The sequence below is a fragment of the Musca domestica genome, unplaced genomic scaffold, assembly GCF_030504385.1.
Source record: "Musca domestica strain aabys unplaced genomic scaffold, Musca_domestica.polishedcontigs.V.1.1 17, whole genome shotgun sequence".
NCBI classification, from domain to species: Eukaryota; Metazoa; Arthropoda; class Insecta; order Diptera; family Muscidae; genus Musca; species Musca domestica.
In genome coordinates this window covers 9585406-9600246 of record NW_026712230.1, presented here as the reverse complement: position 1 = coordinate 9600246, position 14841 = coordinate 9585406, and the positions used below count along the sequence as shown (strand labels likewise).

The following is a 14841-nucleotide window of genomic DNA, read 5'->3' as shown; positions in this document are numbered from 1 at the left end:
TGTTGTTGTTGGATTGCTGATTTGTTGCAGATGTCAATTGTCGGCAAAATTCCAAAAACAACAATGTGTAATACCACCAAAAGCTTTTAGCTTTATTAATTCTTTTCCTTTATTTTGCACTTTCTTATTGGAATTGACTTTTTGACTCTTTTTTCCAATTTTGTTAATCACATATTTCTTATTCTTCGTCGAGATATTTTTTGGTTTCCAAGCTTGCCTTTTTAACACAAAACATTTGAAAATAATAAAAAATGAGGTTGTTTTTTTTTTTCTTTATTTCTTTTTTTTTTTGGAAGAAAATAATAATTAAACGAATAAAAATATATTATCCACAATCCGTAAATCCAATAGAGCGACGACCGTCTTGTCACTCTGCACTTTAAAGACTGATTGAGCACAAACGTTACAAGTAAGAGTATTTTTGTTCAAAAATTGAGCAAGGCCAATACTCACAAGAGCAACAACAACAACACCAACGACACAATCAATGCAAAAAATGTATTTTTTAATGTTTTTCTTTTTTTGCTGCTGTGCCGCCTGTCTCTCTGCGAGTTTATGTCGCCGCGGCACAAAACCTTCGTTAAGTGTCGGTCTCCGTGTAAAATCGTATGAGCGTGCAAACAAAATATGCTTGCTTTGCTTTTTTTAATCCATACTCTTCCTCTCCAATAGTTTAGCAAAAAAAAACAATATTTGTTTTAAATAAAATCTATTTTTCTGGATGAAGAAAATCTTTTGAAAACTCCGCAGCAGCCAAACAAGGGCAACAATAGTAAAATTTCCTTTATTTAACACACAAATAACTCAGTAACTTCGTCTTTGTTGCCTTTCTCCACGAAATGTTGATGACTAAACTCTTTAGTTGGGCTTATGCACACACAACAGCACCACTGAAATAACACCGCACTAATGAATTATGTTCCACTTTAATTTATGTTTTATTCAATTATTCTTTTCAGCTTTTCAACATTTCGAAGCAATGTAAACTTTTTTAACAAATTTTGTTAATTTTATTCAACCTTTTTTAAATTCTTTTTAAACGCTTCAAAAAAATGCACAAAAATTCTTTCACTCTGACTGACAATTCGCTGTCGGCACTATTCTGGGCGGGTTTCGTTAAATATATGCATCTTCCCATTCACGGCAGCTAAACATGGCCGTGACGTATAGCAGCGTAAGTTTATAAACTATACGTTATGTTGTTAACTTATTTAAACAAAAAATTGGAGATTAATAACAAAAACGAAGCAACGAATATATGAAAACAATAGTAACTGTTATCTGCAAAATAATTTCTAGAGGAATGTTAAACACACTTTTTTGTAAAGTGGAATTAATAGGACGTAACGTATAGCGTACTTCTATTAGATAAAAAAGGCTGTTGTGTCAAGCAAATGCCGGTCAGGGTGGCATTTAGTGAAAACGTATTAAGTTGAATTTTTAAATAAAAAGCTTGGAAGCATTGGTATGTCAAAAAAATTTAAATGTTTTTTTTTAAATATAAGTAGATTTTGTAATGTTTTCTTGTACGACGTCATTCGGAGGTTATTATAATTCGCGTATTTCAACAATATATACAAATTAAAAAAAATCATTTTATAGGCATGGTAGAATAATGCAGGTAGATGCATGTGCTCATGTCTTGGGAACATTGATATGTCAAAATATTTTAAATTTATTTTCAAATATAAGTAGATTTATATATGTTTTCTTTTACGGCGTTATTCGGAAGATATTATATATTCGTTTTTTAACAATTTTTACAAATTTAAATAATTTTTCATTCAACATTTTCAATTCCAAATTTGGCCATTGTCCCAGCAGCTGTGTCGATGTGTCTACCTATATTCTTCTACAATGAAGTTAGGACTATGATACCATATGATTTTAATATTTTTATTTTCTTGGCTTAATGTGTCAAATTTATTTGTTTATGTTTGTGTATTCTTTTCAATAATATAAGATTTGTTCAGAAAATATTCATATTCGCTTACTGCAAGGTATGCATCGACAAAAATTAAAGTTTTTGTATGGAAATAAATCTTTAGAGATATATAGAACATGATTTTGAAAAGAGATGTTGACCTTCCATTCAGTTTCTGCGGTTTTCAATTATTTATTCAAATCCAATGCAACTAGTTGTTTGGTTTTTAATTGTTTTGATAGTAATTCTAACATTAAAAGCCAAACAGGTAGACCTCTATACTTGCAACTTTTTGGAAATTATTGTGTCATTAGTTATTATTATCGATTTTGCAAATGAGACTTTAACCTTATTTACGCCGAACAGATGTTCATTATTTGATTATATTTTGCATGGTAGAATTAAGAAGGTAAAGTCATGCATTCATATAATAATTAATTTGTTTTTCAAAATCATTCATTTGACATCTCATTGCCAAAATTTATATTTACAAATCCATTGTATACACATAAATCAGAGATGGGAACCTGTTTCTACATACATACCGGCCAGCTCATGGTAGAAGAATATAGGTAGATGCATCAACGCGTAAGAACATTGATATGTCAAAATTTTTTAAATGTTTTATTAAAAATAAGTAGATTTTTGAATGTTTTTTATAGGAGGTTGTTATAATATGCCAATAGGAGGTTGTTATAATATGCAGCAGCTGTGTCGATGAGATGGTGTCAAACGATTAATCGTAAAAAAATGTAAATATATGATTGCATGACTTTACCTTCGAAGTTCTACATTGTTTACGTATACATATATAATGAAAAAAGCACGGCGCAATAACAAGGTCATGGTAAAATTAAGGAAGTAAAGCCATTTCAAACAAGCATTCACATCTCTGCCATTTCTGTAATTTTCCTTGTCACATTTCACTACATAAAAACAGGTGACTTTACCTCTTTGATTCTACTATGTACAAGGTTTTCCTCCAATTTATGGTAGAAGAATATAGGTAGACGCGTCGAAACAGCTGCTGGGACAATGAACTGTCAAACCAATTTTGGAATTGAAAATGTTGAATGAAAAATTATTTAAATTTGCAAAAATTGATGGAAAACGCGAATTATAATAGCCTCCGAATGACGTAGTATAAGAAAACATATAAAAATTTACTTATATTTGAAAAAACATTTAAATTTTTTTGACATATCAATGCTCCCAAGCGTTGATGCATCCACCTGTATTCTTCTGCCATGCTCCAATTTTAAAGATGAAATGTCAACATTTGTTTACACTTTGTTGGCTTATTGTTTATCTTTTGTTCTGCGATTTCATTTTGACAATAAATTTGTTTGTCAGCTGGCTTGGAAAGGAAATCTTATAGTTGGGTCTGTTCCATAACTGCAAGAATATAAAAGTTTTTACTACGAAAACCGATTTTCCCTTTATGATATCGAAAAAAATTGCAAAAATAGTAGATTCTTGCAGGTTGTGGAACAACCCTTAGGTGTGCTAGGTTACACTAAAATTTGTAACAATTGCGGCAAATTGTTACTGGGAGTCTTCTTTTCACACAAGTTTTTTCTGAGTGTTTGCAAAATTTGCTGGAAAGATTTTTTCTTGTAAATACTTGCAACCCTGGCTTAATTACAGAAGGTAGAACAATGCTACCCTAAACTGTTTAGATAAAATTACTTTAATTTTAATTGGCGAACATAAACTAAAATAATACTTATTCGTCTGTGTGTTTCTCTAGCCTTCCATACCACACTTTAACGTTTTATGAAATCTTTTACAAATAACAAGACAATTGAAGCTGTTTAAAAACTTAAAAGTTTAACTATGTATATTATTTTTCTTTAGTAAATAATAACAAGGCAATGTAAATGTGTGTGTAATAGCATATATGATCATTTTTAGACATGATGTACCTATATGACAAAAATGCATCAACATTTAATTACACCAATGACTAATCTCCTTATAAAATCAACTAGAAGAACTTGACACCATAACTGCCATCCATTTCTATGAGCTCACATCTGCCTTTGTCTTCCAGCAGCCGCAAAACATTCACCAAAACATTTTCGTCAATACCATGAAATTCCTTGTCTTCCGTCGACTCTCCATTTGCTATTTCATAGAGTGTACATACACTTCCTGTCTGCCCGGTCTCTTGTATCCAATCGTAAATCATATTTCCATACTCTTCCAGCGTATGCCAATATACTTGCCATTCTTGACGTTTTTTGTCCAAGGGTTGGGCATGTCCTGTGCTTTGTAATTTTTGAAGAATTTGCAATATCATAGATGGAGACAGTCGTCGATTAAGAGATTCATTGTAGTACAGTGGAAATGATCCTTCGTTTATGTTTACAGTGAACTTGTTTAAGTGTTTCAGGTATTTAAGAAATAATTCAGACCAAACATTTAGTTGTTGTTGCCGCGTTTCTTCGTGCGGTTGTAATCTAAGAAGAGACAGTAGAAATTACACGATTTTTTAACATGAAACAAATTTACTTACGTGAAAAAGGGCGGAAAGGTATACTCCCAAGGCCACTGGAAATCCGTCATTCTTGTAGTTCCCGAGTTGTGTCGTTCCGGAACGGAAAAGTTCAAAGCAAATATTCAGTGAAATGAACCATCAGAACTGTATAAACTAGTTCATCTATTTAACTCGTTCCGAGACAAATAATCAGGTAGACGCTCAAGCAATTTTGTACAATACAAAATGCCTTGTTACATTTGCTGCCAGATCCTACAAAAATGTCAAAATGTAACTACGAAAAATCGATCGAAAAAATAGATATATCGAAAAAGCGATAATTAATAGATTTCTGCAGGTTCTGGAACAATAAATATATGTGAAAATAATTTCATATAAGTTAAAAAAGCTATATACCATGGTAGAATTAAGAAGGCAAAGTCATTTTATCATATGTTTATATTTTTTGCCAAAATTATTCATTTGACAACATCATATTGCAAAATTTATATTTATAAATCCATTACATTCGCAGAAATCAGAGATGGGAACCTATTTTTTATTCAGTGAAATTTGACAAGGTAAATTACAGAAAATGCAGAGATAGGAATGCTTATTTGAAATGACTTTACCTTCTTAATTTTACCATGGGATGTATAAATGCACATTTTGTCAATGAGCTGTTGTCAAATGAATAATTTAAAACAATGTAAACATATATTTGCATGACTTTGCTTTCTTAATTCTATCATGACAAGGAGATCACAAACTGCCAAAACTTTTTAAATCTTCCGATTTAGTTATATAGAGGCTATACCTATGTATGTGAACCCATGGCTCAATAAGAGGTTGCTCAACTTCAAGGAAGCTAGGCAAATGCAACCATGGTACAACAAAAAGGTAAGGTGAGGTAAATAAAAACACGCGCTATTTAAATAATTTTAAAAATGAAGAAAAATATCGATAAACGAAAAAAAACTTGCAGCATGCAAATTTGACAGGAAGCGGGCATGGCCTCAGTTGTGTATTTCTGTAGTTTTGCGAAGCCGTTCCGCCTCCATATTGTACCATGAATGCAACTATGTTCTAGAATCTTAGTATGTCAAATAGACTGCATCAATTGGTTTTGTTTATTTAACATTTTTCGCAAAATTATTATACTGGGAAAACCCACAAAACTTGATTGGAATCATGGTACAATGAAGATAAGGTAGGTCAATTTTGAAAAAATTGCAAGTATAGAGCAGGTAGACCTCATTCAGTTTTCGCGGTTTTCAATTATTTATTCAAAATAAATGCAACAAGTTGTTTGATTTTTTTATTGTTTTGATACTAATTCTGACATTACAAGCCACACAGGTACCCCTCTATACTTGCAATTTTTTCAAATTTGGCCTACCTTCTCTTCATTGATATTTCGAGGTGTTACAAATCTGAATCTCCGACTAAATATATTAAAAAGTCGAACATAATGTGAAATATTTTGTTTTTGGCGGCTTCAAATTTCACCTCATCGGCATCTAATTTTGCAGTCAGCTGTTCTACCGCTGTTTTGACAGTTGACACGCTTTTTAAATAGGTTCTTCTGGCAATTTGATGAAAAGAAAAAACAGAATTGGAAAAACTGCCGAGAGTGTTAGACGTCGCGCCGCAGTTGTTGTGCGAAGTGAAAACAAAAAATATTTAATCATCACAAATAACAATAATAAATAAAAGGAACTTACGCGTATTAGTTAGTTTTTTAAATCACAAACAACTGAAAGCATTAATAGTTATTTTTACGATTTCTATTTGAAATCCAAAAGGAAAACAAGAAAGAAAAGTTCTGTTGTATTTGTGTGCAGTTTATACTTGGCTGTTCGAGCTAGGAACGCCCACCTAAAAACAAAAACGAAGGCGTAAAAATATATTTTGAATAGTCATTAATCCAAACCCATATAAATGAAGTAAGTGTCCAGCCATCCAGTCAGCTATATAAGTAGAAGTGGCTGGCGTTGTTTGCGTTTGTGTAAATATAGAAATTTAATTTATTGCCTTTGCTTGCAGTTGATATTGAAATGGCTGCCTTAAGTGACACGCCCACACCCACTCCAACTATAATGCCCAGCGTCTCCATTAAAGTAGAACAGGGTGCGTTGGATGATGATGAAAACACTGAATATGGGAGTGGTAATTATGGGGACCATAGTAACAGCAATTCAAACTTCAACGAAACTGGGAGTAACGGCAGCAGTCCCATTGATTGCAAAAATACAGATGCCGCCAAGGTTTCCTTCCACAGAAAAGTACAAATAAAAAATGAGCCAGCCATTGAGATAAACGATGGTTTCTATGACATGAATGTCAGCAGCGATGATAATAAGTCATTGTCGCCCAGTACACCTCTCAGACCTAGTGGAACATCTCCAATAATACGATTGACGCCCACCGCCAAGCTAATGCCGACACCAAATCCAGCTAATCCCAAGAAACGTTACGAGTGTCCATATGAAAATTGTACAAAAAGTTATGGCAAGAGTTCACATCTTCGTTCACACTTGACATGGCACACGGGCATTAAACCGTTTGTATGTAAAGATTGCGGAAAAGGATTTACCCGGTCGGACGAACTTAATCGTCACATACGCACACATACGGGTGAGAAACCATTCGAATGTGTTACGTGCGGTAAGAAATTCTCCCGAAGTGATCATCTGACAAAACATTTGGCAACACACACAAAACAGCTATTGGGTTTGTTGGGCGGAGAGGGATCTACTGTTTTGCCTTTAGCGACGACACCTAAAATGCCCAAACTTATTCCATACTCCCCAACGCAATTTGTAAGAGAACAGCATTGTAAACTCGCACCCACCGGCGGTTTATGTAAAACACCAGCGCTCATGGCCCGCGAAGTTATATTCGATAAGCAAATTGACATAAAGGAAGATTTTGGAGAAAAAATCCAACAGACTTTGAATAAGAATATTGAATCGGAATGTCAGATGCAATCAAGCGATGAGGTAGTAGTTAAGGAAGAAAAAATCGAATCTGAAACAGTAGAAGAGAAACCCAAAATACTAATCGCCAAACTTGAGGAATTATCCCAGAGAAACGGAATTCAAAACGTTCAGCCCGGTTTAGTTGGACAACATGATAATATTGTTGGGCATATTTATAATTTGCAAAGATCATCTGAAAATACTTTTAGTTATGGTACGACAAAGCCATTAAATATTAAATCGGAAGAAAAAATCAATGAAGATCCAGACGATGATGCAATTATGCCAGAAGCTAATTTGCCACCATTAATACCTATGCCCAGCGGCGCTAAAACATTTACTCCTATACCAATGCCACCAAAATCTAAATCTCACTTAGACTTGCCGAAAATTAAACAAACTGTAAAGGAATCCCCACCACATGTAGATGATGATAGACCACATGCTTGCAATCAATGTCCCAAAAAGTTCAAACGGCCCGATGAACTAAAGCGACATATACGTACCCATACAGGTGAGAAACCGTATGCCTGCAATGAATGTGAAAAACGTTTCATGCGAAGTGATCACTTGAAAAAACATATGAACGCCCACACCAGGATAAGATGATTATCGAAAGAACACAAATCGGAAAGTGCATCATAATCGAAATGTCACGTTTGTACAAAATAGTATTGTTTAGTTTTTTCTTTCATTAGAAAGTAAGAGTCAAGTCAGGACTTTAAACGTAACTTATAAAAAAAGAAAAAATCATAATATGCTGGAAAATATACGATGCAGGTTCGTAAATTGCTATTTTTTTTTAGAGTATTTTATTGTTTTAGTATTTAAATTAATTTAAACAATTAAATGTAAGTTGTAAATTTGCACTCGTAAAGTATTATTTTGAATGGTTCATAATAAACACTTGTTATTATGTATGAGGTTTAAAAAAGAAATATATAAAGCCTATTTGAGGTGTTAAGGGCCTGTTTCTGAGGAAGGGATGAGAAAAGATCGACATTGTTAAGTAAGTCTTTGATCAATTGAACCCCCAAACTATTTCTGGTTAAAATTACATCGGAAATATATACATATCTGGGGAATGGTACTTAAAAACTTTGATTTTTTATTTCGGTATGAAAGATAAGATTGAAACATGGATTTATATTTAGACGGAACGCCCACATCTTGAACTTTGATAATGCTATAGAGAGATGTGTCGTAAGTCAATATGGTGAGAAGACCCCACGTAAACCAAGTCACTTGTTTACTTTTTTTTTGTCATGAATTCAATATTAAAGAAAAGACAAGCGAACAGGAAATAAAGTTAAGGGTGCCCAACTACGTCTCCTATACGCTTCATGGAAAAATGTAATATTTTTTTAATCAAACAATTTGTTTAGGTAAAGAAGAAAGTGATTCTAATCGCACGAAATTCCAATACGCATGTAAAGAGACTCCTTAACGCCGGTGTGTTATGTGAGTGTAGCAGGTTTGCAGTTAGGGTACCAACAGTGCTCTTACGGAGCTTCGCTAATACCTGGGTGCTTTAACGAATATTAGGTTTAGTTCCGGCATGGTACGGAGGCTGTGCTATGAAGAAAATTAGTGGGACGAAACGCAATGGTAGTGTTACAAGACTGCAGCAAGCATTCCGACAAATTATTGCAGACACGAACATGTATTCTAGTATTCACTCTATCGCAGTCTCAGAAGTCATGGAAGAATATAGAGTGAAAACTGTACTAGGAGAATATCCCCCTCCCATCTCAGCTGAAGAGCGATAGCTGCCCCGACAAACCGGAGTAATTTTGGCACACTTAAGATCCAGATGGTGCAGCCGCTTCAATTCCTATCGGACTCGGACAGCGATGTGCAGAACATCTGCCCAGCTTGTGGCACAAGTACACATGACACGCTGCACCTATTTCGCTATCCAGCCAAACCTCCAAACCAAAACTCCAGTCTCCAACTCGTACAGGTTGCATTCTTTTTGTAGACTGGACTTAGAGGCGATTGAGAGTAGTCAAAACGAACACAGCAGTACGAGCTGCTACCACAACAACATCGTGAGTCAGGACAGTATCCTGCATCAATATATTTGTCCTTTATGTAGACATGTGTGCAAGTTGCTCCCTAGTATGGTCCCAATGTCCATTCTTTTTTTCCAAATCGTTGAGCCATTTATTGTTTTAGTAGAGAATATGACAGGCTTGGACCACTTATTAAGTATGCCATTTCAAAGTACATTATTTTGATAGTTGGAAGATATTTTCACTGAATATTCCTTTGGGAATAAGAATTTTAGGATACTTGCTACAAGAGTTACCAGTGGATTTTATTAGATAATTAATGCGGGTGGTGTTTAATAAAAAATATAAGTGTTTTCTCAAGTTTGTTCCGCAAAATTTGCCTTGCTTCGCATCAAGAAAGTAAAGACAAACACTGATTATTTTGTTTGAAACAGAGTTTTGCTAAGTACACATGTGTCTGAACAGAAAAGTTGGAAATGTTGTTTCATTTTAAACAAATCGCCCAAGAATTGTACGGGACGTGCAAAAAATCTCTTCATATTGTACAACATGTGTTCAAAGGATCACCATCTGTAAAGAATCCTATTAATTCCTAATATATCTTGATTTAAAATGTAATATAAGACTCTACTTTATTGAAAACTTTTTTTAAGTTCCAATTTCCAATTGCCTGTTCGTGGGAATGGTCCGTGTATAGACTTATACAAGTATATGTAGGTAAATAACTACTTCTCAATCAAATTCAAAAAATGATGAAAATAGTTGAATTTCGAATCGATACTAAAAATCATAGAACGCCTACAAAATGTACCAGCAGCAAACACTCCACACTACACTGTGTAACGAGCAAAGCCGTTTGCCATGTTACGCCCCCTTTTTTTCGTCATCCCAGCTACATGTTCTTTGCTGTCTCTGCTGCTGTTGTTGTTGTTGGCGCTGTAATTTATAAAATAAACGGATATTTGGCGCGTCTGCCGGAATGTTCACTGTGTTGGCCCGGTTGAACGCACACAACACAAATTTCATTTCACATGACATAGTAGTTTAAAGCTACAGATCCGAACAGTATTGAGTTTTAGTCCGATAGCCTAATGTAAGGTAAGGTGAGGAGTGTTGGTGGTGGTGGTGGTATGCCACAGTGAAGGGTACACACACACATAAACACAAGTTACTGCTAAATGTGTTATTTTAGCTGAACGTGGGTTTTTGTTTGAATTCTGCCGGCAGCGCTGCCTGCCACACCTTTCCTGGTACCTTTAGTTCATCATCATCAGCATGTATTTTTGGATTTTTAGGGCGTTGAACGATTTTTTTCCTGTTTATTATTTTTCTTCTTCTCTAAATGGGGAGTGGTTGGTTTCAATTTATTCCGCTTTGGACTGGTTTGCCTTTTTATGTTAAAGGAAAGAAATGAACAATGTGGACATTAAAATGTGGCATGGAAAGTGGTTCAATATTACAATTTTAGAGTAAAAGCGCTTCTTATGTTTTAAGTAGGGATGGGAAGGTAATTCGGTGTTATCGTTTTTCGACTAAGCATAACAGATGAATACCACATAATTGTTAATATAGTCCGTAGTGCCGATCTTTAAATAGTTAAAGTCGTTAAAGAATTAAAAACAATTTCGGATACAACAATATTTCAATTGCTTTTAATTTCACTACTCCGAAATCTGTCGGTAATTTAGCGGTGAAAACAAAGATAGCGACTAACTTGACTTGCCAATAGAATAAATGTTTTTTTTTTTTAAACTTTACTTTCAATTTTTATGAAAACTTTGCGTTTGAAAGTTATCGATTTTTGCCGGCAGTTGGAGAATCCAACTAATCAAGGAAATTCCATAGATTTTATTTTGGCCGAAAGTGGTGAACTGCCGAATTTAGTTTTTTCCGATGAGAATACGTTCCTTGTCCAGCAGTTTGTAAACAAACAAAATGATGAAATGTTTACTTGCCAAAATAGTCAGCTGAAAGTGTGCACCTTCGGTTGTCCACCAGAACTCAAGCGCCGGCCGTGGTGATGGTATGGGCAGCCATAACAGCCGATGATCGCTCTCCGCTCGTATTAATCGACCGTGGCATCAGAAAAAATGCCGAATATTATCGCGAAAATATTCTGGAGGGTGTATTAAAGCCTTGGGCACGCAAACATTTTGGCCGCAGATCTTGGACATTCCAACAGGACTCAGCACGCGCTACCCAAGAATAGTTAAATTTTTAGCGCACAATGGCCACCAAAATCTACAAATACCAATCCGTTGGACTATTGTGTCTGGAGTATTTTGGAAAGCAAGGTTGGTACTAAAAAATACCAAAGTGTCGATCACCTCAAGCAAGCGCTTCGCCGAGAATGGCCCAAAATACCGCAGAGCAACATTCAGGCAGCGTGTTGCCGTTTGAAGGTCATAATTCGTGCCAAAGGTGACCAATTCGAATAAATCTAAAATAATTCTAAATTTTGAAGCTATTTCCAAGTTTTTTTAATACATTTAATAAAATTTAAAAAACAATTATGGCGTTTGACTTTGTTGCAGTTTTTTTTTTTATCTCACCTTGTATATATCTTTCGATACGGCAAAAATTTGCCTTATCTAAACAATGTGACTGCCTATAATTAGGTTGGGAACTTTGAGAATTCAACTCACGTAATTTGTTTAATTACCCTTGGAAATTTGTCCGTTGCCGACGTTCCGATTCAAAAAATTTTATGGTATCTCGTCGGTCAAAAGAGACCTGACACTGTGTAGTTTTTCTCACAGTGACTTATTATACTTTTTCCAGAAATCCAATGTTGATCTTTGATGTTCATTTTCTGAATTTGGTGCCATTAGGGTTGGACAGCTGAAGCTAACCACGATCATTTGCTAGTTCCGCTGCCTCTACTGCATGTTAGGTATTCAATTAAAAGGCTGCAGCTGTGTAATGCTTAGAAAAAATCTTTAGCTATTAGCACATCAGAAGGGTTGAACTTCTATTGAAAGAAAAGCTTAGTGAACTCTCCTACTTTGAACCAAATACTTTCCCTTGGCGAGGGAAAGTGTGGCAGATTAGCTCAAGTGTGATAGAACAGAATAATGTAATTTAAGTCCTTTATTCCACCCCATTGCAGGTGCAACCCTTTCTCAGTAAGCTGTTAACAAAAAAAAAAAAAAAAAAAAAACTGTAGATTGTTTTTAGGGCCTTTCCTTTTTCGAAATGTAACTCCAAATCGTAACATAACAATATCTCAAATTTGCCTTTACACAAAAAATAACAATATTTAAATCTATACAAACAAAAATAAATTGTGTTGGAAACTCTTCTACCATTAACATAATAAACTTAATTTTATTATTAAATAAAAATATACATAGTTTTTTTCAAGAGGAATAAAATATATAAGTATGATAAAGAAGTGACGTTCTTGTTATTTTGCTAAGCAGATATTGTATACTGCGAGCTGTTGCATATACTATACTTTTGCCTAAGATTCTCTCTCACCGACTGGAAATTTCCAATTCCAAATACACAATCTTCTTTATTTATATAAAAAAACTAACTAAAATTCGAATTATTTATTTGGCCTTTTTTGATTTCTTATGTTTCTTTTTGGGATCATGACTCTCACCTATGTTTTGTTGCTCCCTAGATGTAGCAGACAAATCGAAAGATTCACGAAACAATTTCAAACTTTGCTCATGAGCTTCGGCAACATCGGCCAAATTTTTGGGTGCACCGCTGCGATTACTCGACTCAAAGGCGTTGCAATTTTCGGGATCCATGGATAACTGTGATTGATAGTAGTCATAGTTGAAGGCGGAAGCAATTGCGTCGGCCGAAGGAAATGAACTAATGAAGTCGTCATCTTCAATGGGCTCATAGATGGATTGATTGAGAAATTGCGTTACTGAAGATGTATAAAGATTCTTATTGGCAAACTTTAATGAATTATTATTTGTACTGCTGTTGTTACCATTGTTATTGTTTGGGTTTAACGCATACGCAGCCAGAGAACTTAGCGCTGTGGTTGGGTTTATGTTGGATGTCGGTGAAGTGAGACGTTGCAAAACAAAACTATCAACAAATGTGGAACTGTTATTGACGTTTGTGGTTTGCCCTGGTCAGAATTTTAAGTCTTTGATGGCTTGAGGCAAATCGGGCAGTTTAATATCTTTGATTTGCTGGGGAATGTTCATACTTTTAACCGCACTAACGGCACGAGCGGGCGCCGCTGATATGCCAGCCTCCTGTTTAACTAACTTATTCTGTTCCTCAATCCGAGCCATTATGTCGGACATATTTGTCTGTAGAACCATACCGCCCATGACCAATTCGGCCAGGATATGATGTACGGCATCGGCGTGAAAAATTAGGTCCAACTCACACACATTCTCGAAACATTTGTCAAGTGTTTCAACAAACACCTGAATGAGATCTAATATCCCCAGTTCACTTTCTGAGGAATCAACACAAAACACGAAGTACAGCGTGGCATAATGGCGATAGATCAGCTTATAATCTGAGCCACCAATTAAGCTGAAAATATAGAAACCAAAACGTAAAGTTATTAGATGTACAATAACAACAATCTAATTGGACACCAACCTGCCACCTTCCAAAAAATTGCACACATTATCATCTCGCTTTGATACCAGTTGGAATGTTTCCTTGATTATTTGCTGCTGCATATCTTCATTCTGCGAGAGAGATGTTCAATGTTAAAAATCTAATGTAAATATTGGTTTGCCAAATCAATGATAAAACTTACAAAATATTGATAAAATTTGGAGAGGCGCGGTTTGCCATGATTGTTAAAAACTAAAATAGCTTTTATCATAATTGTTTTATACTTAACTAATCAAGAAAAAAACAAAATTCACTTTAACTTTTCTACAATGAAGACAGAGGGCGAAGCCGATGTGAAATTCTTGGCGGCGGCGGCTAAGCACATCAAAAGTAGGCGGCGGCTAAAAGTCGACTGCAGTCGCATGGTATAATTATTACAGGTAACAGCAAGTCCCAGATGATTTGACTCTATAGTAATAATAGTGTCAAACTCGATATGATGTTTTGTGATTTAATTTCATTTCTTGATATACAATAGGTATACCCTTTTTTGATATGAGATTTCACTGCAGGACAATGTGAACATATTTTTTGCCTAATAAAAGAAAAAATCGACGTTGAACTTAACAGAAGGCTCAAGGTGATGGTTCGGAAACTTTTTGGGGGTTGGGGAACAGCGAGACCACGTAAGATAATAAATTCGTATATTTTATGTTTCTAAAATTGCAAAATGTAGAATACTTTATGTATGTATGCTGTTTGGTTTCAACTTGGAAGGGATGTTGCCTTTTCCACGATTTTCTAGCGATTGCTTGAAGTGTTAAGAGATTTGGACGTACAGCTAACAACTATACATTCAGGGGAATGATGTGAAAGCATTAATTTTACATATTTTAA

At 34.9% G+C, this 14841-nt stretch overlaps 4 protein-coding genes across 5 annotated transcripts in view; 1 reads left to right on the top strand and 3 right to left on the bottom strand.

Annotated features, from left to right (window-relative positions):
• Window positions 1–1108, bottom strand: part of LOC101892851 (myosin heavy chain, non-muscle) — a 98496-nt gene extending 97388 nt beyond the window's left edge. Inside the window, exon 1 of the mRNA XM_059120479.1 lies at window positions 1020–1108. The gene's annotated coding sequence lies outside the window, so the exon portion shown is untranslated. The remainder of the gene's footprint in view (window positions 1–1019) is intronic.
• Window positions 1109–3728: 2620 nt separating this feature from the next.
• LOC101893255 (vacuolar protein-sorting-associated protein 25) lies at window positions 3729–4597 on the bottom strand. Its single transcript, XM_005183330.4, has 2 exons — window positions 4443–4597; window positions 3729–4386 (listed from the first exon to the last, which is right to left on the bottom strand). Exons 1-2 carry the CDS (start codon window positions 4490–4492, stop codon window positions 3912–3914), a joined length of 525 nt encoding a protein of 174 aa, XP_005183387.1. The 5' UTR covers window positions 4493–4597; the 3' UTR covers window positions 3729–3911.
• A 1399-nt stretch (window positions 4598–5996) lies between these two features.
• LOC101893422 (zinc finger protein 236) lies at window positions 5997–8253 on the top strand. The gene is made up of 2 exons (XM_005183331.4): window positions 5997–6349; window positions 6450–8253. Exon 2 carries the CDS (start codon window positions 6461–6463, stop codon window positions 7991–7993), a length of 1533 nt encoding a protein of 510 aa, XP_005183388.2. The 5' UTR covers window positions 5997–6349; window positions 6450–6460; the 3' UTR covers window positions 7994–8253.
• A 4445-nt stretch (window positions 8254–12698) lies between these two features.
• On the bottom strand, window positions 12699–14309 carry LOC131801629 (AP-3 complex subunit sigma-1-like). 2 transcript variants are annotated; one of them, XR_009341882.1, is made up of 4 exons: window positions 14147–14309; window positions 13984–14075; window positions 13352–13914; window positions 12699–13285 (listed from the first exon to the last, which is right to left on the bottom strand). XR_009341882.1 is itself a non-coding variant. In XM_059120477.1 (3 exons), exons 1-3 carry the CDS (start codon window positions 14213–14215, stop codon window positions 13500–13502), a joined length of 576 nt encoding a protein of 191 aa, XP_058976460.1. In that variant the 5' UTR covers window positions 14216–14309; the 3' UTR covers window positions 12699–13499. The 2 variants fall into 2 exon arrangements, 1 of the variants encoding a protein (XP_058976460.1); XM_059120477.1 differs by having other exon boundaries at window positions 12699–13914.
• Window positions 14310–14841: the final 532 nt, after the last annotated feature.

Bases quoted from the DNA above. Each gene is read 5' to 3' on its own strand.
- LOC101893255 (XM_005183330.4), bottom strand. From the start codon at position 4,492: ATGACGGATTTCCAGTGGCCTTGGGAGTATACCTTTCCGCCCTTTTTC. The intron at 4,387-4,442 runs GTAAGTAAATTT...GTCTCTTCTTAG, and splicing joins ACCTTTCCGCCCTTTTTCAC to ATTACAACCGCACGAAGAAA.
- LOC101893422 (XM_005183331.4), top strand. From the start codon at position 6,461: ATGGCTGCCTTAAGTGACACGCCCACACCCACTCCAACTATAATGCCC.
- LOC131801629 (XM_059120477.1), bottom strand. From the start codon at position 14,215: ATGATAAAAGCTATTTTAGTTTTTAACAATCATGGCAAACCGCGCCTC. The intron at 14,076-14,146 runs GTAAGTTTTATC...TCTCTCTCGCAG, and splicing joins CCAAATTTTATCAATATTTT to AATGAAGATATGCAGCAGCA. The intron at 13,915-13,983 runs GTTGGTGTCCAA...CTATATTTTCAG, and splicing joins AATTTTTTGGAAGGTGGCAG to CTTAATTGGTGGCTCAGATT.